This window comes from Nycticebus coucang, chromosome 6, assembly GCF_027406575.1.
Source record: "Nycticebus coucang isolate mNycCou1 chromosome 6, mNycCou1.pri, whole genome shotgun sequence".
Classification (NCBI taxonomy): Eukaryota; Metazoa; Chordata; class Mammalia; order Primates; family Lorisidae; genus Nycticebus; species Nycticebus coucang.
Window position 1 is genome coordinate 50,944,231 of NC_069785.1, and position 26,707 is coordinate 50,970,937.

The following is a 26,707-nucleotide window of genomic DNA, read 5'->3' on the forward strand; positions in this document are numbered from 1 at the left end:
AAAAATGTTCCTTTTTTCAGTTTTAAGAACTTCTTGTAGCATTTCTTGGAGGATAGGTCTCTCAGCTTTGTCTGTATGGAAAGTATTTCTCCTTCATGTCTGAAGTGTATTTTTGCAGAACATAATATTTTGGGGTTAAGGTTTTTCTTCCCTTAGCACTATGAATATGTCATGCCACCCTCTACTGGCCCACACCATTTCCACTGAGAAATCTGTTGCCAGATGTATTGGAACTCCTTTATGTGTCATCTGCTTCTTTTTCCTTGCTTCCCTCAGAACCTTTCCTTTATCTGTGACCTTTGAGAGCTTGATTATTAAAACATCTTGGGTAACCTTGTTTGTGTTAATTTTGCTTAGTGTTCTATGACCTTCTAGTATAGCGGTTCTCAACCTGTGGGTCACGAGTCCTTTGGGGGTCTAATGACCCTTTCACAGGGGTCACCTAAGACCATCCTGCATATCAGATATTTACATTACAATTCATAACAGTAGCAAAATTAGTTATGAAGTAGCAACAAAAATAATTTTATGGTCAGGGGTCCCCACAACATGAGGAAGTGTATTAAAGGGTCATGGCATTAGGAAGGTTGAAAACCACTGTTCTAGTATCTGAATATTGATACTACATTATTATTTCTTTCTTTCTTTTGAGACAGAGCCTCAAGCTGTCACCCTAGGTACAGTGCCATGACATTATAGCTCACAGCAACCTCCAACTCCTGGGCTCAAGCGATACTCTTGCCTCAACCTCCCAAGTAGCTGGGACTACAGGCGCCCGCCACAACGTCTGGCCATTTTTTGGTTGCAGCTGTCATTGTTGTCTGGCAGGCCCAGGCTGGATTCAAACCCACCAGCTCTGGTGTATATGGCTGGGGCCTTAGTCACTTGAGCTACAGGTGCCAAGGCATTATTATTTCTTGAATAAAATTTCTACTCCAACCTCTTTCTTTCTCTACCTCCCTTTTAAGGCCAGTAACTCTGACCTTTGCCCTTTTCTGGGTATTTTCTAGATTTTGCAGGTGTGATTCGTTTCTTTTTTCTCTTTTGTGTATTTTCAAATAGCCTGTCTCCAAGCTGATTCTTTTTTCTGTTTCGTCATTTTTATTTTGAGACACTCTAATGCAGTTCTCAGTTTGTCAACTGAACCCCAGAATTTCTGCTTAACTTTAAAAACTTTAAAAATGATTTCAATTTTTGTTCAATTTCTGATAGGCTCCTGAATTCCTTTTGTGTTGTCTTGAAGTTCACTGAGCTCCTCCAGGACAGCTATTTTGAGTTCTTTGTCTGAAAGGTCACTAACTCTATCACTCCAGGGTTGGTCACTGGAGCGTTTGTTTGGTGAAGTCACATTTTCCCAGGTGTTCCCAATGCTTATGGATGTTCACGGATGTCTGGGCTAAAGAGTTAGGTATTTATTTTAATCTTCATAGTCTGGGCTTGTTTGAAATCATCTTTCTTGAGAAAGCGTTCAAGTATTTAAAGGGAATTTAGCATTGTGATCCCAGTCTTTGGTCACTATAGCTGTATCTGGTTTGGGGGTACCCTACACCCAGTAATACTGTGACTCTTGTAGACTCCTAGTTGTTGCCATGTTGGTGAACATGAGTAAGGGAGAATTCTGTGGATTATCTGGCAAAGTCTCTTGCTCTCTTTCCTCACTCTCTGTGTTAGGCTGCTGGAGTAGTGGGGGAAGAGTAATGTGGGCAGTCCCTTGTGCCTGGCTACTTCTGATGTTTACTCAAAGCCCAAGGGCTCTTTAGTCAGCACATTGTGAACCCTGTCAGAACAGGGTCCTTCCCTTCAGGGCAGCATGTTTCCTTTTGGTCTAGGGTAGATCCGGAAATACCACCTGGGAACTAAGGCCTGGACTCAGGGGCCAAAGGAATTAGGTACTTTATTTTGCTAGGTTGAGCTGGTACCAAGGGCAAAAGAAAGTCCTTTGAACTTTTCCCTTTCCTTTCTCCAAGTGGAAGAAAACTGTCCTTGAGCTGCATTGCCTGTAGTTGGTTAAGAAAGGGTAACACATGCACTATCCTGGCCACCACTGCGGGTGTCTTACCGGGTCCTGTGTACCCCAAATCCATTGATTCTGAGCCAGCATAGTTGCAGGAACTGTCTAAGGACTGCAGTCTTTTTGGCCCAACTAGCTTATGTTTTTAGACCTGATACTAGGCTCCTTTCTGTCAGCCAATGGTGGGGCTAGGTGGAACCTGGGTTTGGGGGCAAAGGATTTCTCTCTGGCCAGGCTAGTCTAAATGTTCCCTCTGTGGGCACTGGCAGAATTCTGCCCTGGGCTGTGCTCCCCTGTGCTAGAGTGGCCCTGGGTTTTAATGCATAGTCCCACATTCTCCCTGGGCACAGAGATTCTCTTTACTTGGGGTGCTGACATGGCACTCCTGGTGGAGAGGGAGGGGTGGCACAGGCAAGGCAAGATGGTCTTTTCTGCCTTTTTCAGGGCCTCTTTTCTTGATATAATAACAAAAAAGCAGGTAGTATGATTGCTCACCTGATTTAAAGGTCCTTGCTTGCGTGGATAGTTGTTGAATTTGGTGTTTGTACAAAGCAAAGATCACTGGAGGTTTCTATCTGGCCATCTTGCTCCCCCCCCCATATTTCTTTAAGTATTTTAAAAGTTGAAACTTTTACTTAGCAATTTAACATTATGAACAATTTTTAAAAGTATTATGAAATTAATCACTAACCAAATCAGCTCTTAACTGATAAAGATAAAATAAATGGTCAAAGATGGAGAAGTCTCCTTTCTTTTTTTTTTTTTTTTTTTTGTAGAGACAGAGTCTCACTTTATGGCCCTCTGTAGAGTGCCATGGCCTCACACAGCTCACAGCAACCTCCAACTCCAGGGCTTAAGTGATTCTCTTGCCTCAGCCTCCTGAGCAGCTGGGACTACAGGTGCCCGCCACAACGCCTGGCTATTTTTTGGTTGCAGTTTGGCCGGGGCTGAGTTTGAACCTGCCACCCTCGGTATATGGGGCCAGCGCCTTACCAACTGAGCCACAGGCGCCACCCGAGAAGTCTCCTTTCATTAGGTAAAAAACTCAACCTAATTCAATAATATATATTAAAGTTAACAATGAACAAGAAATTAATTTTTTAATATGGCAATGTAGGGGTTTTACTCCCCTAGCCATCTGTAGTCCCTCTAAAAAAACCTGATTTTCATTTTTTTTTTACAGTTAAAATTAAGGGTTCTTAAAAGACCAAATAACAATAACTTGTGAAAGTCATAGCCAAATAACAACAAAGTAAATGAAGATATTTACATAGGAAAATAGCTTATCACGAAATCTATATATAAAATTTATGTTGCAGGTTAACGCAGTTTGTAGTCTAACAGTTTTTTTTTTTTAAATGATAAACGAATAGTACTAGAACATCTGGTCATCTAAATCTAAATTATCTACATATACATGCCAAAAAAAACCCAAAACTGTCCTATGTCTCTAACTACATTTTTCTTTCTTTCTTTTTTTAAGGATAGTGGGGGAAACAAATTTATTTATTTATTTTGAGATAGAGTGTCACTATGTTGCCTTTGGTAGAGAGCTGTGGCTGCTGTCACAGCTCACAGCAACCTCAAACTCTTGGGCTTAAGTGATTCTCTTGCCTCAGCCTCCCAAGTAGCTGGGACTACAGTTGCAGTTGTCAGTGTTGGTTAGCTGCCCTGGGCCAGGTATGAATCCGAACCGCCAGCCTCGGTGCATGTGGCTGGCACCGGCACTGTAACCACTATGCTGCAGGCACTGAGCCTCTAACTACATTTTTCTGGCCTTGATAAACTCAGCTGTCCAACTAAAACTAAAGGACTTGAAGAAACTTACTAAGTTTCTCGTAATTCTCTACAAAGAAAGCCCACAACAGACTAGGGCTCGATTTGTTACTAGCTGAGAGCAAAGTTTCTTTTGTTCACTGATTATTTTTGCAAAAATAGGCTTTCTCTTTTAGGCTGTCTGGTCTAATCTTTTATAATTTTGTTTACTATTAGCTGATTACAACAGGGTTGTCAGTGGCTAACCATCATTATTCCTATCTTTCTCCGTAGAAGAATTTAGAAAATTGTTGAGTTTTTTCTAGTATGATCCTCTAGTAAAGGATCATCTTTCTCTCCACCCTCAACCTCAGAAAACTGTACATTTTAAATGATATTTTCATCTTGTCATTGAGAAAATATATGAGTAGAAATATGTTTATGCAGTGTTGCCTTCCTGAAAATTTTTCACTTTTTTCAGATCAATCCATAATTTCATTTTGGATTAGGGGAGGTAAACATTGTAAAATAATAATTTAAGACATTCATAGTTTTCCACTAAAAAACAGGAGGTGTGCATGTGGATACATGGATATAAGAAAACCAAGCAGCAGATACTTATGAAAACAGCAAAAATAACTTCAGAAGATAAAAATTTCATGAATTTTCATATATTTCATATGGAAATATAAAAGAGCAAATATTGAACATAAACTGAATTTTCTGTCTTTCTCCTAAGAGGAAAGAGGAAATTTACCTCAACAGAGTTATAAAATCTTACCTTACTAAATTTGTCATTGCTAAAATTTCTGGATCATTTTTGTACGGCTTGGCCTAAATACAGTAGAGAAAAAAAAATTAAACATGTACAAAGAAATTACATTTATTTCCACAAAAGACAGCTGGTAAGAGAATTAACAATTAAAGCATACACACCTCCTGTGAGTCAAATGGATTAATTCCCGATTTCATTAGCATATTTGCTAAGACCAAATATTTTAAGCAAGTGGTTCGTCTTGGACTTCCTGATTCGTCATAATTCTTAAAGGCTTCAAAAAAATCAGTGTGTGCCTTTTCAAATTCACCTTCTCTCAAGTGCATTTTACCACCACATTCTGTTAAGAATAAAACATGAGAAAAGAGAACATTTTCAGTTCTGTAATAAGAAGATAGACCACTTTACAAAGATCTAACGAAAACTAGGTCAGTGCTTTCAGTCTTTTAATTCTATAACTTGAATAGAACTGGCCCCAAGGTATACACTTTAATTCTAAAAAGCAAGTGTTTCATCAGATACCTTGACATCATCTTCCCATGTCACTATCCACCCTCTCCAAACCAAACTTGCCTCTGATAACTCCCATGATCAGTGGATGAGGGATGGCAGACTTGATGTGAAGTGACTGTTCATAGAGTGCTTTAAGTTTTTTGTTATTTTTCTGTGCCGTGTACATCTGAATTTCCAAAGCATATATTTCTAATAACTGTGTACCTTTTTTCAAGTCATCTTCTCCATCATCAGTCTAGGAAAGCAAATACTTAACTTTAGCAAAGACAGAATTTAGACAATTCCCTTAGCCTGGGAACTTTACATTTGTAACACTATTTCTCTGTGAAAATGCAGTGCAAATTTTTATTGGGAACTAAAGAACTTAAATAGACCATTTTTAATGGCTAAAAAGAAGCAACATATACTACTTATTACATAAGGAAAAAGTTATTGGACAAATTGTAAGTTTTTTGTACAGTAGTATCCTCATATCCACAGAAGATACATTCCCCCAATGGATACTTGTAACTATGGGTAGTACTGAACCCTATACATACATTTTTCCTATAGAGTAAATCTGTATTTACCTTCATTGATAGGTTCTTAGAAACTGACTTTAAGTGAAGTGATGTGTAATGAAACCAATGTTTTCCCGCTCATCAATATTATAACAAACCAGTGTTTTCTGAGGATCGGCTGTACATCACTTCACTTAAAAGTCAAAACTTCCAAGAACCTACCAATGACATGAAATAAGAGCTCACTGTACATACATTTATGACAAAATGTGTAAACTGGGCACGGTAAGAAATCAATAATGAACTGATAATAAAGTAGAACAATTATAACAATATACTGTAATAAAAGTTATGTGAACATAGTTTCTTTTTCTCTCTCAAAATATCTTAGTATGTTCAGACTATAGTTGGCCGCAGGTTACTGAAACCATGGAAAGAGAAACCACAAATAAGAGGGGAATACTATAGTATATGTAGAAAATGTTAATAAGATTTACATTTTTATCTAGGAGATTTTATTTATGGTCTCCCCCAAATCTTTATAACTGCTTTAGATCCACTTAATCAAAAAGCACTTCCTGAGTGCCTTCCATGTGCAGGCACTGTATCTACTTTAAGGAAATACAAAGTTAAATAAGCCAAGGTTTCTGGTCTCAAAAAGTTCACATTCTAGTAGAAGACTAATCTGTCAAAACATAAATTATCGTATATATGATAATTATTCTAGTTGAAGCATGAACCAAGTGCCCAGGAGAATGGGAGAGTAAGGGACTAACATCCTGGTGATATCAAAAGAATCACAAAGATGGTGACATTGAGCTCAACTTTAAAGATGACCAACAGCCCACAAAATGTGGGCCATGATGAACAGCACATGGCCAACAGTCAGATATTCATAATTATCAAATATTGACATATACTAGACAGAAATTTATTGTTCACTGGGTCTTCTAACTTAAAATTCTGTTTATTCACCAATGAATCAAAACCAGAGTAAAAATGTAAATTTAGATTATCATGGATCTCTGCCTGAACATAATTCCATTAAGATATTACATATTATACCGCCATTTACAATCCATGTAACCATTTTTCCTTTTCTTTCTTTTTTTGGGTAGGGGGACTGGGAGAGACAGGGTTTTACTCCGTTTCTCAGGACAGAGTTCAATAGCATTATCATAGCTCAATACAACCTCAAACTCCTGGGCTCAAGTAGTCCACCTGCCTTAGTCTCTCCCAAATAGTGTGGAACCATAGGCACATGCCACTATGCTCAACTAACTTTTGTGTTTTTTGAACCGACAGTCTTACTCTGATGCCCAGGCTGTTCTCAAACTTCAGGCCTGAAGTGATCCTCTCACCTCAGCCTCCCAAAGTGCTGGGATTACTGGCGTGAGCACTTGGATTACCAAGCTCGGATAGCATTTTTCTTATGTTCCCAAAGAAACTAAGCAAAAACTTCTTCAGAGGGTTTTTTCATAGTCCCTATATGCATACTGAAAGATCTTCTTCCATTCAGAAATGGTTTCTCTAATATTTCTATTTCACATGCAACTGAACCTATAGTTATTTACAAATCAGACTATACTTTCCTAAGAATGTGTAGGTAAGAAACAATTCATATATAACCGATAAACTTTGTAAGGCAAAACAATTAAATAAAAATACCTGCAGGTGAATTGTTTAATTTCATGATTGTTTCTCCTATTCACAGAAACAACATGTGTATTATTAAAATAATAGTACAGGGCAGCGGAAGATCTTAATATTTAACACAAAATATAAAACATTTTCAGCATCATTTGAAGTTCTATTGGACAGTGCTGCTACTGAGGATTCATAACATAAATTTGAATATAAAATATCTTTATAAGTTTGTAACATCCTGGTTCTTTTTTCTTTTTAGGGTATATAACTAAAAATCAAGGCTTATTCTTAGTGAGTATTATGACTGGCCTGTCATATGTATACCTCACTCCACAAAGGAGAACAGTTAAAATTAGGATTAAAACAGAAAGAAATGCAACATTCATAAAAAATTAGTGTATTTATAACTTATTTTTCCAATTTTGTTTTTGAGATGATGCTTAAGCAAAAACATCCCTAATCAATATTTAAGTATAATTATTTCCTATGTTTTTTTTTTATTATGAAGAAGGAAATATTAAGAAAAAAAGAGAATGAATGCTACCTGGCAGGACTGATGTAACTGGCGTAAAATTTTTTGAAGCTTCCCATATTCCTCTCGTTCTAAATATAATTTCCCAAGCTGAAAGAAAGTAAACTTATTAAAATCAAAAGATTTCAACATGAAAAGGTATGTAACTTTAGGAGAATTTATTAAGAACATCCACCCACTTTTCAGAGGAAAAAATTATAATTATAATTATTACCTTTGTGTTTGTCTTAAACCACAGTCTATCATTCTTAGCATCTTTCAAAGCTTCCAGTGTTGTTTCATAGAATTCCTGCAGTAAATCCATCTGACATAAAAAATCAGAATTCTATAATTGTAAACAGCAAATTTGTACCTGTTAATAAAGTTAATTTGAACAAACTAAAAGTGCATCTTTGAATTTCAATACACATAAGATACATTATCTGTATCTTACTGAATGTCTTTTATAGTCCAAAAAATTAACAAAACTGGAGCAAAATATAAACCCAATTTACAAGTGCCAAGATCTCTTTTTAATGTTTCTTTTATAAAACCCAGAAAACATTTTTCCATACATACTATGTCACCATAAGTTCTAAGGCTATAATAGTATAGGTTTGTCCTTCCTAATCTAATAACTCACATTATATTAATGAAAGTAAATGACATGTACATTCAACTAGTTGCACTATTACTAATAATGTACGCTGAATTCACTCAATTCTTTTTGGTACCTAATAACGAGGCAAAAACTAAACAAGCTGCTAAAGAAACAAAAAATAAACTTGTTCTCTCAAAATTCTTCTATAAATGTGAGTAATTAACTAAACTGCACAGCTTTTAAGTCAAGAGAAAATCTCAGAGCTAGGTAAAAAGAAAAGTTGAGTATAATTTTACTGGTCTGTAATCACTGCCAATTTACAATCCTTGTGTGACATTTTTTCATGGAAATCACCATTTATTTTTCATAGTGATAAGTTCCCCCGCTTACTCTCCTCCTCCAATTTCTGGCTTTATCTTTGTTTGAGTATCTAAATCTCTACTTAACAGGATCAAGAGGTAAGAAGACTGACCATGGCAGGAGGAAAGTTCATTTTCAGCATTTGGCATAACATTTATAAATAGTGTTACCAAAAATGTTTTGATGACACCTGTTTAAAAGACTTGGAAAATATTTTCCTGCTTAAGGGAAGTGCCAAGATATATACGTCTAGAATTATTGCTATTAAGTGCTAATACTATAACAAAATATGTAAGTTTACCTTCCTCTATTCCCAGTCCATACATTTTAAATGTAAAGAGTAGAAATAAACTGCCTCAAGAAATAAAAATGACATTGAGTAGAGAGATAGGAAATGAGAGGCTGATTCTGAGACAAACATTTATCTTATTATGAGTACAAACAGTATCAAAAATGTTCTATGAAATACTAAGTGATATAAAGAATATATCTTGTGCTCAAATATAGAATAAAAAAGCTAAAACTGAGGATTACATTACTTAAAAAACACAAACAAATAATCCAATTAAAAATTATCTTAGCAAGGTTCAGTGCCCATAGCACAGAGGTTACGGCGCCAGCCACATACACGAGGCTGGTGGGTTTGAACCCAGCCCGGGCCAGTTAAACAACAATGACAAGTGCAACAAAAAACAGTCGGGCATTGTGTTGGGCGCCTGTAGTCCCAGCTACGGGGAGGCTGAGAGAAGCGGATGGCTTCAGCCCAGGACTTTGAGGTTGCTGTGAGCTGTGATGACACCACACTCTACAGAGGGCAACATAGTGAGACTCTGTCTCAAAAAAAATAAATAAATAAAAATTCACATATACATATATAAATCGTCACTGCTTTCCTTAACAACAAAACTCTAGACTAATGGAAGTATTATTACTCCCAATGCCCATTTTAGTTTCTTTTGTCACTGTCACTTTCTTCCACCACCCACCCATCCTTTGTAGAAACATTTATTGAGCACCTATTGAGTAATGACAAGCACTGACTGATAAAAATACCCAGGCTTCTCAAGGATCTCAACCTAATCAAATCTACACAAACCTGTGATTCAGCATTAAGTTATTTAACACCTCTGAATGGCTAAAGTGGTAACAGAAATTATAAGACAGGACTGTAATAGTAACTGTATGGAAATCCAATATAAACTTACAAAAGTTGTCTGTAGCTTATTTTTGTATCTGAACGTAAACTGCTTAAATAGAATTCTTAGAGGCCTTTTCTTTTTTAAAGAACAAAGCCCTTACTATAAATAATAAACAGAGTGATAGTATCAAGAGGCAAAATTGAGTCTAACCTGTTTAGAAGTGGAGATATAATCAAGAATAGAATTAATGGATTTCTCAGAATAATTTCTTGTGACTGCACTCCGAATATAGGTCAATAGTTGTTTATATCTATTCATCATTTCTGGAAAGTTTGTCTGTAAGGAAAGTTAAAATGAATTATCAGATACTTATGTACTAAAATATGCACATGTGATTAAGATTATGGAAACTACTACTACAAGTTGAAATATAGTTCAACTAATTCATAATATAGTTTATAAAATAGTTTTATATGATAGAAACCTTAAATATTTTATCTTAAAATTTAAAATGACTAGATTATTCAGATATACGAACCAAATTTATGAAGTTAACCTATGAAACTAGCGTAATTTCTAAATTTTCCAGATTTCAGATATCATTCACTAGTGCACAACACATATATTTAAATTGTAAAAACTACCAAAATGTTCATAAACCAAAACATGCAAATAAAATACAACTTTTCAAATGCCTTGCATACCAGCTTTGCAGATATTAGCTATATTCTCCCTTGAAGTTTTACTTTTTCTTTAGGAAGCTCTCCAAAGAGTTACATGTTTCTTTACTTCCTGTTAGTGGCTGGCTATACATAAAAACGTGAAGTGAAAGATCTCAAGCCGTATCAAGAAAAGTCCTCTCACTGAAGGCTCTACTTAATAGTGGGTATAGTTGCTATTCCTTGCATTACTATTTGTACTATTGTGGGTTATTCTAATAAACATGAACGATCTAAAAAATTAAAGAGTACTGTGAAATTTCTAGCACAAGTATTTTGGGAGAGGTTTACCATCTCCTAGTGTATCATCTAAGTCAATTTATGAGTCTAACCTTAAACCTGTACTCACAGTTCCCACAATCTCCAACTGCTGTTAATCCTCCCACCCCCAGTTTTTGTTTACTGAGTTTGACTCTTTTCTTTTACTCAAAGACATGAAGTATTGGCAGATATAAATGCTTTCTTCCTTGACTAACTGAACATGTGTGTTTATCAAGGTGAGGAATTACACTAATGCTACTGTTAACTTCCTGCTTTTATGTCCATATATTTTGTCCTGGGATATAGCATGAAGGACAAAAAACAAACAAGCAAACAAAAAACATGGGAATTCCTGAAATAACTTAAGCAAGAACTAGATTACAAAAAAAAAAAAAAAAAAAGGCAGAAGTGGATGGTGCAAAAATAAAAAGAAATATTAGCTATATGTGTATGTGTGTCCGAAACTACTTTTTTCTCCAAATATGCAAGTTTCATGTGGGGTAAGCAGGTAACATCCTATCAATGAGCTGCTAAAACTCAAGTTACAGTACATATCTTGTAGCAAAAGGGAAATCTGAGAAATGACTATAAAAAAAAAGTTACAATTTTGAATTCATTTCCTTATGCTGTAACTTTAAAGCTCATTTTTTTCAGAAAGTAAAGATTGAGGTAAGATTAGCTAAACTAGTCAATACATAGGGAAGTTGATAATGAAACCGTCCAACTTCTTACTACCTAAAACCACTACATTCAACATGGGTCCTACTCTGAATGTTAACAAGAAAATGAGGGGACATTTCAATTGATTTGAATTAAATGAGGAAAAAAGTCATATGGCTAATCTGAGAGAACAGCATTTGAGGCACAGCAAACAGCAAGTGGAAGATCTTTCACAGGAGAACGCTTGGGATGACTAGTCATCCCAAACAAGATCAGAAAGGTTGCCAGCTGTGATGGCTTACACCTATAATCCCAGCACTCTAGGAGGCTGAGGCAGGTGGACTGCTTCAACTCAGGAGTTCAAGACCAGCCTGAGCAAGAGAGAGACTCTGTCTCTAAAAAATAGCTGGGCATTGTGGTGGAAGCCTATAGTGTCAACTACAGAGGCTGAGGCAAGAGGATCACGTGAGCCCAGGAGTTTGAGGTTGCTGAGAGCTATGACTCCATGGCATTCTACTGAGGGTGACAAAGTGAGACCCTGTCTCAAACAAACGAAAAAAGATCAGAAAGGCAGTTGAAGGTGAGCTTACATAGGACCTTGCAGGCCATTTTAAGGAGTTTGGATTTTATTGAGGGAGCTGCAGGATCATTAGACGATATGGAGTAAAGGAATGATATAATCTTACCTTTTTTTTTTTTTTTGAGACAAAGCCTCAAGCTGTTGCCCTGGGTAGAGTGCCGTAGCATCACAGCTCACAGCAACCTCCAACTCCTGGGCTCAAGTGATTCACTTGCCTCAACCTCCCAAGTAGCTGGGACTAGAGGCACCTGCCACAATGCCTGGCCATTTTTGGTTGTAGCTGTCATTGTTGTTTGGCAGGCCCAGGCTGGATTCGAAACCTCCAGTTCTGGTGTATGTGGCTGGCGCTTTAGCTGCTTGAGCTACAGGTGATAAGCCAAACTGACTTACATTTTAAAAGGATCACTCTGCTACCTGTGGAGAAGAGACTGTAGCAGGACAAGGATAAAAGTAAGGAGGCAGTTAATAGGCTATTGTAATAATGCAGATGAGAGATGATGCTGGCTTGGACCAGAGGTAGAAATGGTAAGTAGCAGTCATATACTGGATATTTCAAAGATATATAAAGTCACTTGGATTTGCCAATGGATTGTGTATGTGGGGAGAAATAGAGGAGGTTAGCTAATTCTAAGAATTTTTTTCTCTAGTCAAAGGACGAGGAATTCTTTGTAATGCACTCCAAAATAAATTCTAATACTAATAGTTTGTGGAAAAGTCACTCTATTAATAATGTAGCCAAATAGTCTCCATGTATCAAAAAGAACAAGTTTTCTTAAAACAGAAAACTTTTGTATCCTATGCAGAATTTTTTTGTTGAGTAGCATTATTATAGTCCTAACTGCAAAGCAAACTAAATATAAAAAAACTACAGAATTGTTTGAGAGAAGTAGATATAACGGTACTTTGAAGCGATGAGGTAATTTTTACGTACAGAATCTCTATCAGTTTAATTCTCCTCAAAACAAATCTTACCAACTTGAAGTTAATCTTAATCATTTGTTTCAGTGCTTTAAATCCCCATTCTCCTTTTTCACCTTCAAGTTCCAAAACCTAAAAAGAGGGAAGAAACTTTTAGTTTACATTACTATTAATACATTATTTTTCGGGGCGGCGCCTGTGGCTCAAAGGGGTAGGACGCTGGTCCCATATGCCGGAGGTGGCGGGTTCAAACCCAGCCCTGGCCAAAAAAAAAAATACATTATTTTCTAATGACATCTAATGTTTCAGTTTGGATTAATTTTGTATCACATGCATAAGAACACTGCCCCACCGATTTCACTGTCTCAGTGTCATTTTTCAAAGGCTTTAAAAAACCAGACAAGTCTTAAGATTATGCTCACTTAAGGTTAAGTGAGCTTATTTTGAAGTTACTTTGTCCAAAGATTAAGAACTGCTTCTCAAGTACACAATACCTAGGAGTACTTTTTTCTCCTAAATAATCTTTGGTAAAAATAATCCAAAAGTATATCAATATATCAAGAAATCAAGCTATTTATATTAGTAAAACCACATCTGTGCTAGTTATACCCCCAAAGGAGGAACCAGACTGTAGAGATAATACCTACTAACCATCACATTGGTTCCCCTCCTCCATAGATAGCTTGATTAGAAAAAATAACAGGATAACTCTTTTGAAATATTTACTTACGCTGCATAACGTAAACTTACCTTACAGGATGGGATTATCACTAAGTATTCAAAATACATTTCTGAAATGAAATCACTTGGGACTTATTTGACCTAATGTATCATTAAAAACAAACTTAAAGAAACAGAATCAACTGGAAAAAAATATAAACCTTTTGGAAACTGCTTAATGCTGCTTTTGGGTCATCTTCTTTTAATGCTTTGGAATTATAGTACTGATTTTCCAAATCCACATTTGGCTCAGAGTTACTATCTTCAGAGTATTCCTGTGTGTTGGAAAGAAAGAAATATTAGTAAAAGAGAAACCCATACATTGCACTTTAAAATGTGAATGCTATTAAGATGGAAAAACCATACATTTATACAAAACAAGTTTGAATACATAAGTAAAATACCATTAATATTTAACTATTATTTTTTATTTAAAATTTTTTTTTCTTTTTTTAACATTTTTTTTAACCATTATTTAAAATGGTGTGAGAGGAATTGGGATGGGAAGAAGGAAGCAGCCAAAAGTAAGTGTATGGTAGAATAATTTTTTTCTTTTAGATCAAAACCATAATTTCCATAGAATCGACACCAAAAAAAGATGCAAAAGAGCTAATATTACTTAATGACCCCAATTTTGCAGTGGTAAAGCTCTCACTGGTCAAAGAACCTGAAAAAAATCTAACATACATGTGTTCTAATAATTAATCTCTGATTCTAATTTTTCTACTCCCTGAGCTAAATTTCATAGTTCTAACATGGTCTAACCAGCTAGGATGGTAATCTACATATGTCAGAATATGTTAATAAGATATCTGTCTTATATGCATTCTACACCACAAGAGCAATTTGTTAATAACTAGCTTTATAACAAATCTAAATAAATAAAACAAAATGGATTTATAGAGTTTTATGAGATTTTCCATCACATGAATTCGGTTCTTAGGGAAAAAAAATAAGGCAGAGGAAAAACTGGAATTAAACTGTTTTGTGGAGGAGTGTAAACAAGTTGTTGTTTTTTTTGAGACAGTCTCACTTTGTCGCCCTTGGTAGAGTGCCATGGTGTCATAGCTCACAGCGACCTCAAACTCTTGGGCTCAAGGAATCCTCTTGGCCTCAGCCTCCCAAGTAGGTGGGACTACCAGTGCCCACCTCAATCCCAGCTAGTTTTTCTATTTTTAGTAGAGATGGGGTCTCACTCTTGCTCAAACTCCGGAGCTCAAGCGATCAGCCAGTCAGCTTCCCAGAGTGCTAGGATTACACGGCCTGTAAACAAGTTTTAAATAGTTCTAAGATATTCAATCTAACAATGAGGATTAAAAAACATACATAGTTTGGTATAACGAAATTATTATTTTTGGAAGCTACAAGATAGAGATTCTTTCTTTCTCACTTAAAGGGTAAGTTTATGTCAAATTAAAAATAGTACCTGGAAATAAACACAAAAAAACACACAGAGTTAATTCTAAATCCAAACACAGTCAATAAATATCTTTTATGAGATGTTTATGGAAAATTTTAGTCTCATAAGCATCAAGGTATGCTGAGCATAGTGTTTAGAAAACTCAAAAATATATCAACACATGATGAATTTTTTTCTTTTTTTTTCAAATAGGGTCTCACTCTGTCAGCCTAGCCTTAAAGTCCTGTGCTCAAATGATCCTCCTGCCTCAGCCTCCCAAGTAGCTGGAAATACAAGGCACGCACCACAACACCTATATTTTTTTAGTAGAGACAGGGTCTCCTCTTGCTCAGTGGGAGCCTGGTCTCAAGCAATCCTCCCGCTTTACCCTCCCAGAGTGCTAGGATTACAGGTGTGCGCCACCATTCCTCACCTGAGTTTTTTAATAATTGAAGTAGTGTCTTTGTAATATGTGCCCTTTGGTGGATAATTACTTCCTTGAGTGAAGACATGAAGTTGGCGTAGTCTTAACAGATTTAAGACCTGGAATTCAGTTATGTTTAACATAAGAAAATCACTTGGAGCACTTCTTTTAGGAACAAGATCCAACTACGGGTAGTAAAGAGTTTCTTAGTGATTCATTTATTTCTTAACCCTCACAATCTATATTGGCTACAATAAAATGGATCTAAAGAAAGTAATTTATAAAGAATGAACAAGCCAGTTACACACAGAATGATGCTGTGATGATGACTTTAAGGCTGAGTTCTGAAAGATAATCGAGAGTTTGCCCACTAGCCAAAACAGGAGAAAGTAAAGAGAATAGCACTTGGAATAACAACATAAACAATGGAAAATGCCTTGGCTGGAACATAAAAAAATCCTTATTGATTCCACCTTCAAAATATATCTCAACACTTCCCCCATTCCCTCACACCACCGTACCCTACCAAGCTGCTTTCATCTCTCCACAATATGTAACAGCCTTCCCATTCTTTTTAACCTTCAAGTCCCAATGTTCTTATGGTAAGAAGGCAGAATAATGTTCACAAAATGTAAATTATTTCATTCCTCCTTTCACAAATGGCTTCTCATTGCTGTTAAAATCAAATTCAAAGTCACCAAAGTCATCAAATCTGAGTGTTGATTACGTATCCAGCCTTATCTCGTATCAAACTCTCCTTCAAAGACTTTGCTGCAGCCATGCTGGCCTGACCCTCGACAAGTTTCCCAACTTTACATACTATTCCCTTCTCTTTCCACTTGTCTTCTTCATCTGGTTAACTACTGCCTATCATTTTTGATCTTGGCTTAAGTGTCATCTCCTCAGGTAATACTGAGTGTGAATCACAGCTATAAAACTTTCTATATACATTTGGAAATCAGTTCATCTCTAATTGTTTTATTATTAACAAAGATTCCCCAAAATTTTGATCTAAGATTTAACATAGAATTTTTTAAAAAACTGTTCAGTAAGATAGAACAATGGCAACTCAAACCTCCAGAATGCACCCTTGAACCTGGAAATAAAATGAAAAATATCTCTGACTTATATTTATCACAAAATAAGAATTTGGACTCTCACATAAATGGTTTCTTGGCCCATAACAGATGAGAAAAAAACAAGTAGGTCAGGTTTTAAGAAGAATAAAGTAGAAGATGAGAGGTACACATGATAGTAGTAGGATTGAAGTTATGGAAGTTCCCAGAAAAGGGAAACAAAATACAACAGGTATGGAAGTTAATGTCATTTATCTAGAAATTACTTAACCATTCACTTAAAACACTGTTAAAAACAAGACCCTTTCCAATCCTTGCCATGTCTCACACAGTGCCCTCTTATTTCAATCACTGAATACCTATTATAGTATAAAAGTGCCTACCTATACCTTTTGGGATCTGACAGATTTCAGATTGAGATTTCTAAACTTTAGAAGTTATAACTCCAAAAAATCATAATGATTGAGATAAGATTTGGGCCTACCCTCAATATTTTGAGAATATATTCTTTTGGTTTTCCATGTTTTATTGATTAAAAAGTGGAATGTGTATTTTTTGCATAATTAAACTCTTAAATGTTACTGATACAAAATACATGGGAATTGACACAACCGATTTTCTACTGATTTATGAACAGGATCACTCTTGTTATGATGCTCATATGGCTTGAACCAGCCAACATGACATTACTTGCAGCTCAGTCAATTAAATCATCACAAGCTGTGTACAACAAACTATTCTTCAGTTATTACATGCAATGATTTTTCAAAGTGTATTTTGAAGTCATTAACAGAACAAATCTATTGTATGAATGCATATATTATAGATACTCAAGCTCACACAAATGCAAATTAACAATCCTTCCCCTCAAGGTATTCCCAGTTTATTTTGAGACAGATATGCAAACAAAATAACTTAACACTATAAAAGCAATAAAAGACACACATGCTAGGTACAACCGGTATCTCAAAAACTAGTAATCAACTACTTGTGAATTAGAGGAAGAATAGATTCTTTCAGGTATCAAAGTATGAAAAGGAGTTGCCAGCAATTACGAAGGTAGCAACAAAATACTCTGAATATGTGCAGGAAGGTAGCAACGAAATACTCTGAATATGTGCACAGGTCAAGAGATGATGATGGCCTCATCTTAAGTAGTAGAAGGGGGATTTAAAAAAAAAAAGATGGAATATGGGTGGCGCCTGTGGCTCAAGGAGTAGGGCGCCGGTCCCATATGCCGGAGGTGGCAGGTTCAAACCCAGCCCCGGCCAAAAAAAAAAAAAAAAAAGATGGAATAAATATCGAAGACGTTAAACACTGTTAAGAATGTAAAATATGGGGCGGTGCCTGTGGCTCAAAGGAGTAGGGCGCTGGCCCCATATGCCAGAGATAGCGGGTTCAAACACAGCCCCAGCCAAAAACTGCAAAAAAAAAAGAATGTAAAATACAAGAAACCCACCACATGGACACACAAGGCAAAGGAAAATAAAGTTACCCATAATGACTATCAAAGACTTGTTAATGAATGGTGCCATTAATCAGTATAGAGAAAACAGAAGATGCTTTGAATAAATGTTGCTACACTGAATCCAGTTATATCAAATGAGTAAGAGGGGTGGCGCCTGTGGCTCAAGGAGTAGGGCGCTGGTCCCATATGCCGGAGGTGGCGGGTTCAAACCCAGCCCCGGCCACAAAAAAAAAAAAAAAAAAGAAATGTTCAAATGAGTAAGAGATAATTTGTAAAAGGTAAAATAAAATGCCATAATACAAGAGAAACTGAAATTTTCATAGAGTTTAAGCAATATGTGAAAAATAAGCACATATTTTGAATATTATAAAAAAGAATTAAAAAAAACCCTACAATTCAGTAAAAATTCCAACCCAACCTACCTATATAACTCATGTCTGACAGCTATCTCCTCAAAGACATCTATCAAAGACCAAAGCAATCTGTGGTCCATCCACTCAACCCAAATTCATTCTTTCCCCAAATGTTCCACACAATTCCAATCTTTGCTTTGGTATAAATTGTTCTTTTTTGGTAGGAATTCTAAACACCTTCCCTCCCCCCAACAACCTTTTTGCTTTTCTCCAGTGATGCTCCTCAACCCTAATACTCCTGGGAAATCTATTTGACAAGGCTTACCTTTGTGATTCTTTAACTTTTCTTAGTAAATTAAAATTTTCTCCTCAATTACGTTTCTATATGACATGCATCTCTCTAACACAGAGCTTTGTATGCATGCTGCTTCCATATCCCCCCTCAGCTGTCCCACTGTAAACTACTCAAAAGCAGGAATTTTCTTATTTATCTGTATTCCCAGAGCCTGGGATATCACAAAATGCTCAACAGATTTTTATTTTTTGAGACAGAGTTTCACTATGTTGCCCTTGGTAGAGTGCTGTTGCATCACAGCTCACAGCAACCTCAAACTCCTGGGCTCAAGTGATTCTCTGGTCTCAGCCTCCCAAGTAGCTGGGACTACGAGCGCCCACCACAAGGTCTGGCTAATTTCAGAAATGGAGTCTTACTCTTGCTCAGGCTGGTCTCAAACTCCTGAGCTCAAGCAATCTGCCATCTCAGCCTCCCAGAGTGTTGGGATTAAAGGAGTGAGCCACCTTGCCAGGCTCAATAGATGTTTCATTGAAATAAAAAGCGGGCGTATGTACCAAAATAACACAACACACAAGAGCGGGATTTTGACTGTATGGTGGAACTTAGCCACTGCTGAACAAGGTCCGTTCTATAGTTCATCTACTTAAATCCTATATCTACTTAAATCCTATGTCTGCTGTCAACAGGAAATGTACTTTTAGAAAAACTCACCATTAACAATGCTTTCTGAGCCTGGATCATGTCTAGACAGCTGTACCAGATGCTGGGCACACTAGGAGGTGTTCCATTACACTTAAAAAGATATCCCAATCCTAGGTAGTCACTTGTGGTTTAGCTACTTATAAAGTTACCCATTTTTAAAAATTTCACTCACTAATTTATTATCTATGGTGTAAATTAGAGTTTTTTTTAATTTGTCCTAAACTTTCAGTCTTCAAATTAAATTTTCCAAGTCATTATAACAGTCATCCAACTTGAGCTCTAGTTCTGACTTTCCATTAATTTGTCCTGTAAATTTTGATAAGTCACTCACTTCCAATGCTTTACTTCTTCTGTCAAATTTGGGAGCTAAATACTGTAGGAAGTTTCTAATTACCACTGAGGTCCATGTATTCATTTTATAGGATATATAATGAACAAGTGATAAAAATTTGCTTTGTTGGATATTTGTAATTTATAGATTTAACTTATCAGTGAAAAGTATTAAATTTATTTATATTTATTAAACATTAAATTTATTAATTTGTTAAATTCATAAAACTTTATTTTATTCCTAGCATGAAAGAACTGTCTCCCATTATTTTAGCTACCCTTGTTTGAATCTCTCTAATTTCAAAGGTATATCTATGAGGTAAAGCAACAGGCCTTTTAAAAAAGTCATTACAAAGGTATATCATTACAAAGGTTTATCTTATGAGGTAAAGCAACAGGCCTTTTAAAAAAGTCACCAGAATGGGCAGCGCCTGTGGCTCAGTGGGTAGGGTGCTGGCCCCCTATACGGAGGGTGGCGGGTTCAAACCGGGGCCCTGACCAAACTGCAACAAAAAAATAGCTGAGCCTTGTGGCGGGCACCTGTAGTCCCAGCTACTCGGGAGGCTGAGGCAAGAGAATCATCTAAGCCCAGGAGCTGGAGGTTGCTGTGAGCTGTGTGACACCATGGTACTCTACGAAGGGCAATAAAGTGAGACTCTGTTTCTACAATACAAAAATATATATAAAGAAAAAGTCACTAGAACTTACATTCTGGATCAATATTTGTCTTTGAAGTAGTAGTTTTAGGGGGAAGTAAAATTATTTCAGTGATGCTGACATGAAGTATAATAATGCTTCTAAAATTCTCAAGAAAACCAACCTCCCTGTCGTCAGGTGTTTTCTAATCCAAAACAGCATCACCCAGTTTGCTCAAACCTGACTGTTGACATAATTTTCAACTACGAAAAGGACAAAACCTGGCTACAGCCAAATTTTTTGCTTTTAATACCAACAGATTGAAAGCAGACAAAATTCTCTTCCATTGAGAATTGATTAAATAAATCCATCCGTGGAATCAATACAGCTGTTTAAAAAAAATGGGTAAGCTCTTTGCAAACTTACACAGAATCTCTAAGATAAATTAAAAAAGTAGAACAATTTTATAATATGCTATACCCTTGTTAAAAAGTAGGGGGAGAGGGGATAAGAATGTATATTTGTTTATTTACTGGGAGGAATAGGAACTGGGCAGAAGGAGAACAAGAATGGAAAAGGAGTGGCTCGGCACCTGTAGCTCAGTGGCTAGGGTGCGGCCAAATACACCGGGGCTGGTGGGTTCAAACCCTGCCCAGGCCTGCCAAATGACAATGACAACTATAACAAGACAACAGCTGGGTGGCTTGGTGCCCACAGCTCAGTGAGTAGGGCGCCAGTCATGTATGCCAAGGCTGGTGGGTTCAAGCCCAGCTCGGCCTGCTAAACAACAATTGCAACCAAAAAATAGTGGGGCATTGTGGCAGTGCCTGTAGTCCCAGCTACTGGAGAGGCTGAGGCTACAGAATAGCTTAAGCCCAAGAGTTTGAGGTTGCTGTGAGCTGTAATGCTATAGCACTCTACAGAAGGTTACAAAGTGAGACTCTGCTCAATTTAAAAAAAAAAAAAAAAAAGAAAATAGCCAGGTGTTGTGGCGGGCACCTGTAGTCCCAGCTACTTGGGAGACTGAGGCAAGAGAATTGCTTAAGCCCAAAAGTTTGATGTTGCTGTGAACTGTGATGCCACAGCACTCTACCGAGGACAACATAGTGAGACTGCCTAAAAAAAAAAAAGAAAAAGAAAAAAAAGGAAAAGGAAACTTTATGTATTTTCTTATTTTCTAGTTTTGAACCATGTGCACGTATCGCCTGTTTTAAAAAAACTATGTTAAACATACTTCAGGTTCTGAAGACAATTTTGCAAGAGGAAAAATTTTAAGCAATGACAAAATCACTATTTGGCCTCCCAAGATCAAAGGAACATTTCTGTTCAACATCCACATACTGCAACCTGCTCCCACCCCACAATCTCCATCAATGGGTTTACTATGCAAAGTTTGTAAGAATTAAACTTTAAAAAAAATTAAAATCACTGATAATTCATTTCTAGATATTTTTCTATATTTTTTCCCACCTGCCAAAAACAGGATAATGTGGATTACACTGTCTTTTTTTTTTTAAACTTAACATTTATAGTGGACATTTGTTGATTGTGTGGACAGCACTGGCAACTGATCCTTCATCATCTTTCTGTTCATCTTATTAAAATGGTAACAAAGAGATCCTGTAGCTACGACTCACCTCTTTGCCCTACAAAAAAGGTAGACAAAAAAGAAGCAAAAATTTAGGGAAATGAAACTGCCATACATTAGGACAAGAAAAACAATACTAGTAAACAATTCACTCACTAATCCCAACTATAAGCTTGACTAGGGAAATACAAAGGGGTTCAAAGTTTGGTAATACATTTAACCAAGTGGAGTTATTCTATTTTTTTGGACAACGTCTTCCTTGTAACACACTTAAATAACTGTATTCAAATATATAATACTCTGCTTATGACAGGACTTATTAAAGAATAATTTTTGGAATGAAGTCAGTTTGTCTTAAACCATTTCTAAAAAGATTACTAGAAGTATTAAGTAATTTCATGCTAGAATGATTAGACTGGAATTGTAATATAGTTAACTTATCAATGGCTTTAACTTAACAAAGAATGGCACTAAGCTATTATTTAGTGTTATTAGGTCAGCATATCATCTATAAATCTATAAGATCAACAATAGGTGAAGAAAAGTCATTTACTAGTACAACCTCCTACCTCTCCTTTCATTGATACATAGATTACCAGGGTTATAAAATGCTTGCTTCTACTTCTAGATCTTAGAAATATGAGGTAAAGTACATTTAATTACTCTTTTTAAAAAAAAGAAAAACAAATTTGCTATCTTGTCTTTTAGATCTTTCTTGGGCATAAATAATTTTTTTTTTTTTTTTTTTGGATAAAACCAGTATTGATTTAGAAAAGTTTTAAATTTTGTGGGTGGTATTCTATTTATTTCCACTTGATTAGGCAAGAACAAAAAGTGACATAGTATTAAAATTTATCAGTGAATAATCTATAAAGATATCCTGAGTATGGTTGTGGTCAGAAATACTCAAGGCTCTGGTTATAACATTCAACTAAAATGAGGTAATGACCAATTTTCCAACAATACATTTTTTCTTTTTTTTTTTGAGACAGAGTCTCACAATGTTGCCCTGGGTAGAGTGCTGTAGTGTCACAGCTCACAGCAACCTCCAACTCTTGGGCTTAACTCTCTTGTCTTGGACTCCCAAGTAGCTGGGACTATAAGCGCCTGCCAGAATGCCCGGCTGTTTTTTGTTGTTGCTGTTGTAGTTGTCATTGTTGTTTGGCAGGCCCGGGCTACATTCAAACCCGCCAGCTCTGGTGTATGTAGCTGGCGCCCTTAACCACTGAGCTACAGGCGCCAAGCCAACAATACATTTTTTCAATAAAAGAAATTTCCCTAAGACAGCAAATCAATTCTATAGATTCTTTAAGTCCTAAGAAACAGAAAAAAGAATGAGGCAAAATAACTATCAAGTAATAAGAAAAATTTCAGACATCAACATGTAAAGGATGAAATGGCAACCTGTCCCTGTAGTTTTTCTTTTTTTTAAACATATAATGACTTATGGAAATTGACTAAGGAAGCAAAAACCAAATTATTAAATAAACTGGCCAAAAATATTAACTGTTAATAGATGGAACAGAAAAGCTTTCACTATTTGACATCTGATAGGGAATTAAGAATGGTATTTACATAAGAGAGAAATGAGGAGGAGGAAGAGCTATTTAACAGAATGCTGGGGGAAAAAAAAAACAACCCAAACACCCCAACATTTCATTTCATTATGTAGTAGTGCAAAATCTTACTTTTTAAAAAAAGAGATTAAAATGCCCCCCACTATATTCAACTTTATTATATGTATATAATACATATACATATGTTCACGTAATATAGGCCCTAAAAGCTAAGGAAACACAGGCAAGTTAAAACATTATATATGTAAATAAAAATCTTGCAAAAATTAATCAAGTACTTCATAAGACAATAAGATTCTCAATGATGATCTTCAAGTTAATTACAGTGCTAATAAGTTGTGTATTTAATAGAGCATTCCTTAGGAAACAGATGAGCAAAAACATTTAAAAACAGAAACTAAAAACACAAGCACTGGGCGGCGCCTGTGGCTTAGTCAGTAAGGCGCAGGCCCTATATACCGAGGGTGACGGGTTCAAACCCGGCCCCAGCCAAACTGCAACCAAAAAATAGCCGGGCGTTGTGGCAGGCGCCTGTAGTCCCAGCTACTCGGGAGGCTGAGGCAGGAGAATCGCTTAAGCTCAGGAGTTGGAGGTTGCTATGAGCTGTGTGAGGCCACGGCACTCTACCGAGGGCCATAAAGTGAGACTCTGTCTCTACAAAACAAACAAACAAACAAAACAAAACAAAACAAAACACAAGCACTACTTCTCAAAAGATGACATACAAATGACCAACACTTACATGAAAAAAAAGCTCAACATCACTAAGGAAATGGAAATCTTAGCCACAATGAGAATATTATCTTACCTCAGTTAGAATGTCTATTATCAAAAAGACAAAACACACATATACCACACACATGCTGGCCAGGAGGGATAGGGGAAGGGAACTCTTACACACAGTTGGTAGGAATATAAATTAATATAGCCATTATGAAAAGAGTATAGGGATTTCTCACAAAACTAAAAAGAGAACTGCTGTATGCCCCAGTAATCCTGCTACTGGGTATTTATCCAAATGAAAGGAAATCAGTACATTAAAGAGATACCTGCACATCCATGTTTGTTGTAGTAGCATTCAAAATAGCCAAGAAATAGAATCAACTTAAGTGTCCATCAATGGATGAATAAAAAAATGTGGTATACTGCATATACACAATGGAACACTCAGTCATAAAACACACTGAAATCTGTCTTTTAGCAGCAACATGGATGGAACTTGAGGCGATCATGTTAAATCAGTAGTTCTCAACTTTTCTAATGCCGTGACCCTTTAATACAGTTCCTCATGTTGTGGTGACCCCCAACCATAAAACCATTTTCATCGGTACTTCATAGTAATTTTGCTGTTATGAATTATAATGTAAATATCTGATATGCAGGATGTATTTAGGCCACCCCTGTGAAAGGGTTGTTCAACCCCCAAAGGGGTACCTACTCGCAGGTTGAGAACCGCTGTGTTAAATGAAAAAACAGGTACAGAAATACAACTGTTGCACGTTCTCAGACACTACCACACTCTAACCCTGGCAACAAGAGTCAGACTATCTCAAAAAAAAAGAAGAAGTTGATTTCACAGAGGTGGAGAGTAGAATGATAAAGGCCAGAGCAGATACTGGAGGCCGGGAAAAGTTGTGTATATGTGGACGAGTGTGTGTGTGAGAGAGGCTGGTTAAAGGGTACAAACATACAGTTAGAAGGAGTAAGCTCTAAGCGGGTGACTATAGTTAACACTCATGTATTACATATTTCAAAACTGCTATGAGAGGACTTCAACTGTTCCCAAGAGACAGAAATGATAAATATTCGAGGTTATGGATACGCTAAATATCCTGACTTAATCATTGCCTATCTAATGTATAGCAAAATACTACAAGTATCCCATACTTGTGTATAAAATATTATGAATCAATAAGAAGTTACAAAACTGCATGCAAAATAAACAAGTAATAAATAAAAATAGATACCACAAATAACACATTCTTAATGAACCGAGGTACTGCCTCCAACTGGCTTGGTTTGCATAAACTAAAATGTAAGGCAGAAACTGTAACTACTAGCAAAGTTCTACATTTAGCTGTGACTCGAAGTAGTATTTTTTCTCTCTGCCTTTTGCAAAATGTGCCTGCTTTTAAATTTCAAAAATTGGAAATAATTTATAGATTCCCCTATACAGAGAAGTTATTTACTAATTCAAAACAATATATTATCTTGAAAATGTCCAGCACTTAAAATATAAGATGAATCAGACTTCCCAAAACATCTTCTTCATAACTTTACAATAACACAGCATCACCATAACACACAAGAACCATACAAAACACTCTCAAAAATAAACAGTCAAAGCGAAGTTGATGCTAAATTCTTGGTCAAGCTAATTTCTCTACACAATGGTTCTGGACAGCAACTGAAACATTAGTGAATTTTTTGAAACTTGTAAGCCCATTCATAAATTAAACCTTGAAAATTAAAAGTCACCATTCAGCTAGATAAATTCGCTGATTTCTTCATTACTGTTTTATTTATACTGAATACTGAGAAATTTCTAAATCAAGGAAAAAGCCACAGGTTCAAGACTTTTACTCTCCTTCCCCCCAAAACACAACAAACAAGCAAGACCTCCTCTCCAGCTTTTCTCTTTAAGGAATTGAAAAAAACAGTTCAACTACTTTTCTCCAGCTATTCTTACTCTGAACTGTCCACTATCCATACCTCAGACCCAAACCGACCCTGGACAAGACCATTTAAGCCGCTACGTCTCCATGAGACTCAAGCAGCTTTTCGCGGTCAAACCCGAGAGCAGTGAGGCCCACCAGTTTTCAGACTCTTCTCCCAGCATTTCACACTCGCTCAGTTCAAGTTGAAATAGAGGGGCCCAGTTTTCTGGGCCCCAAAGAGCAAAGCCAGGGCCTACACCGCAGCGCGGTCACCGAGGCGGCTCGCGCCGTGGAGAGAAGGTGGGAGGCACTGAGAACCGGACGCCTGGGGCCGGGGGCGTTCATGTAAACCCAGGAGGCGCTCGGACTTGGAGCACAAGGCCTGGGACCCCCTTCGCTGCCTCTTTTACCTTCCCCTCCCCCATGCTGGAGAAGCAGGGCCCGAGCCCTGTGCGGGAAGGGGGAGGAGGTAAACCCGTCCTGTCACTGCACCGGGAAAGGGTGGAAGTGGCACATCATCTACGGAGAAAAG

The 26,707-nt window shown here is 36.7% G+C and overlaps 1 protein-coding gene across 3 annotated transcripts in view; it reads right to left on the bottom strand.

Moving 5' to 3' along the window:
• COPS2 (COP9 signalosome subunit 2) overlaps nucleotides 1-26,707 on the bottom strand; it is a 34,343-nt gene that overhangs the window by 7,432 nt on the left and 204 nt on the right. Inside the window, exons 1-9 of one of the 3 annotated variants that reach the window (XM_053593301.1) lie at nucleotides 14,867-14,885; nucleotides 13,832-13,945; nucleotides 13,005-13,082; nucleotides 10,023-10,148; nucleotides 7,948-8,058; nucleotides 7,746-7,823; nucleotides 5,115-5,289; nucleotides 4,703-4,881; nucleotides 4,548-4,600 (exon numbers count right to left, since the gene is read on the bottom strand). In XM_053593301.1, the coding sequence (XP_053449276.1) occupies nucleotides 4,548-4,600; nucleotides 4,703-4,881; nucleotides 5,115-5,289; nucleotides 7,746-7,823; nucleotides 7,948-8,058; nucleotides 10,023-10,148; nucleotides 13,005-13,028 (746 nt within the window). In that variant the 5' untranslated portion in view covers nucleotides 13,029-13,082; nucleotides 13,832-13,945; nucleotides 14,867-14,885. Of the gene's footprint in view, nucleotides 1-4,547; nucleotides 4,601-4,702; nucleotides 4,882-5,114; nucleotides 5,290-7,745; nucleotides 7,824-7,947; nucleotides 8,059-10,022; nucleotides 10,149-13,004; nucleotides 13,083-13,831; nucleotides 13,946-14,866; nucleotides 14,886-26,707 lie in introns of those variants that run through there. The other 2 variants (XM_053593299.1, XM_053593300.1) reach the window with 2 other exon arrangements.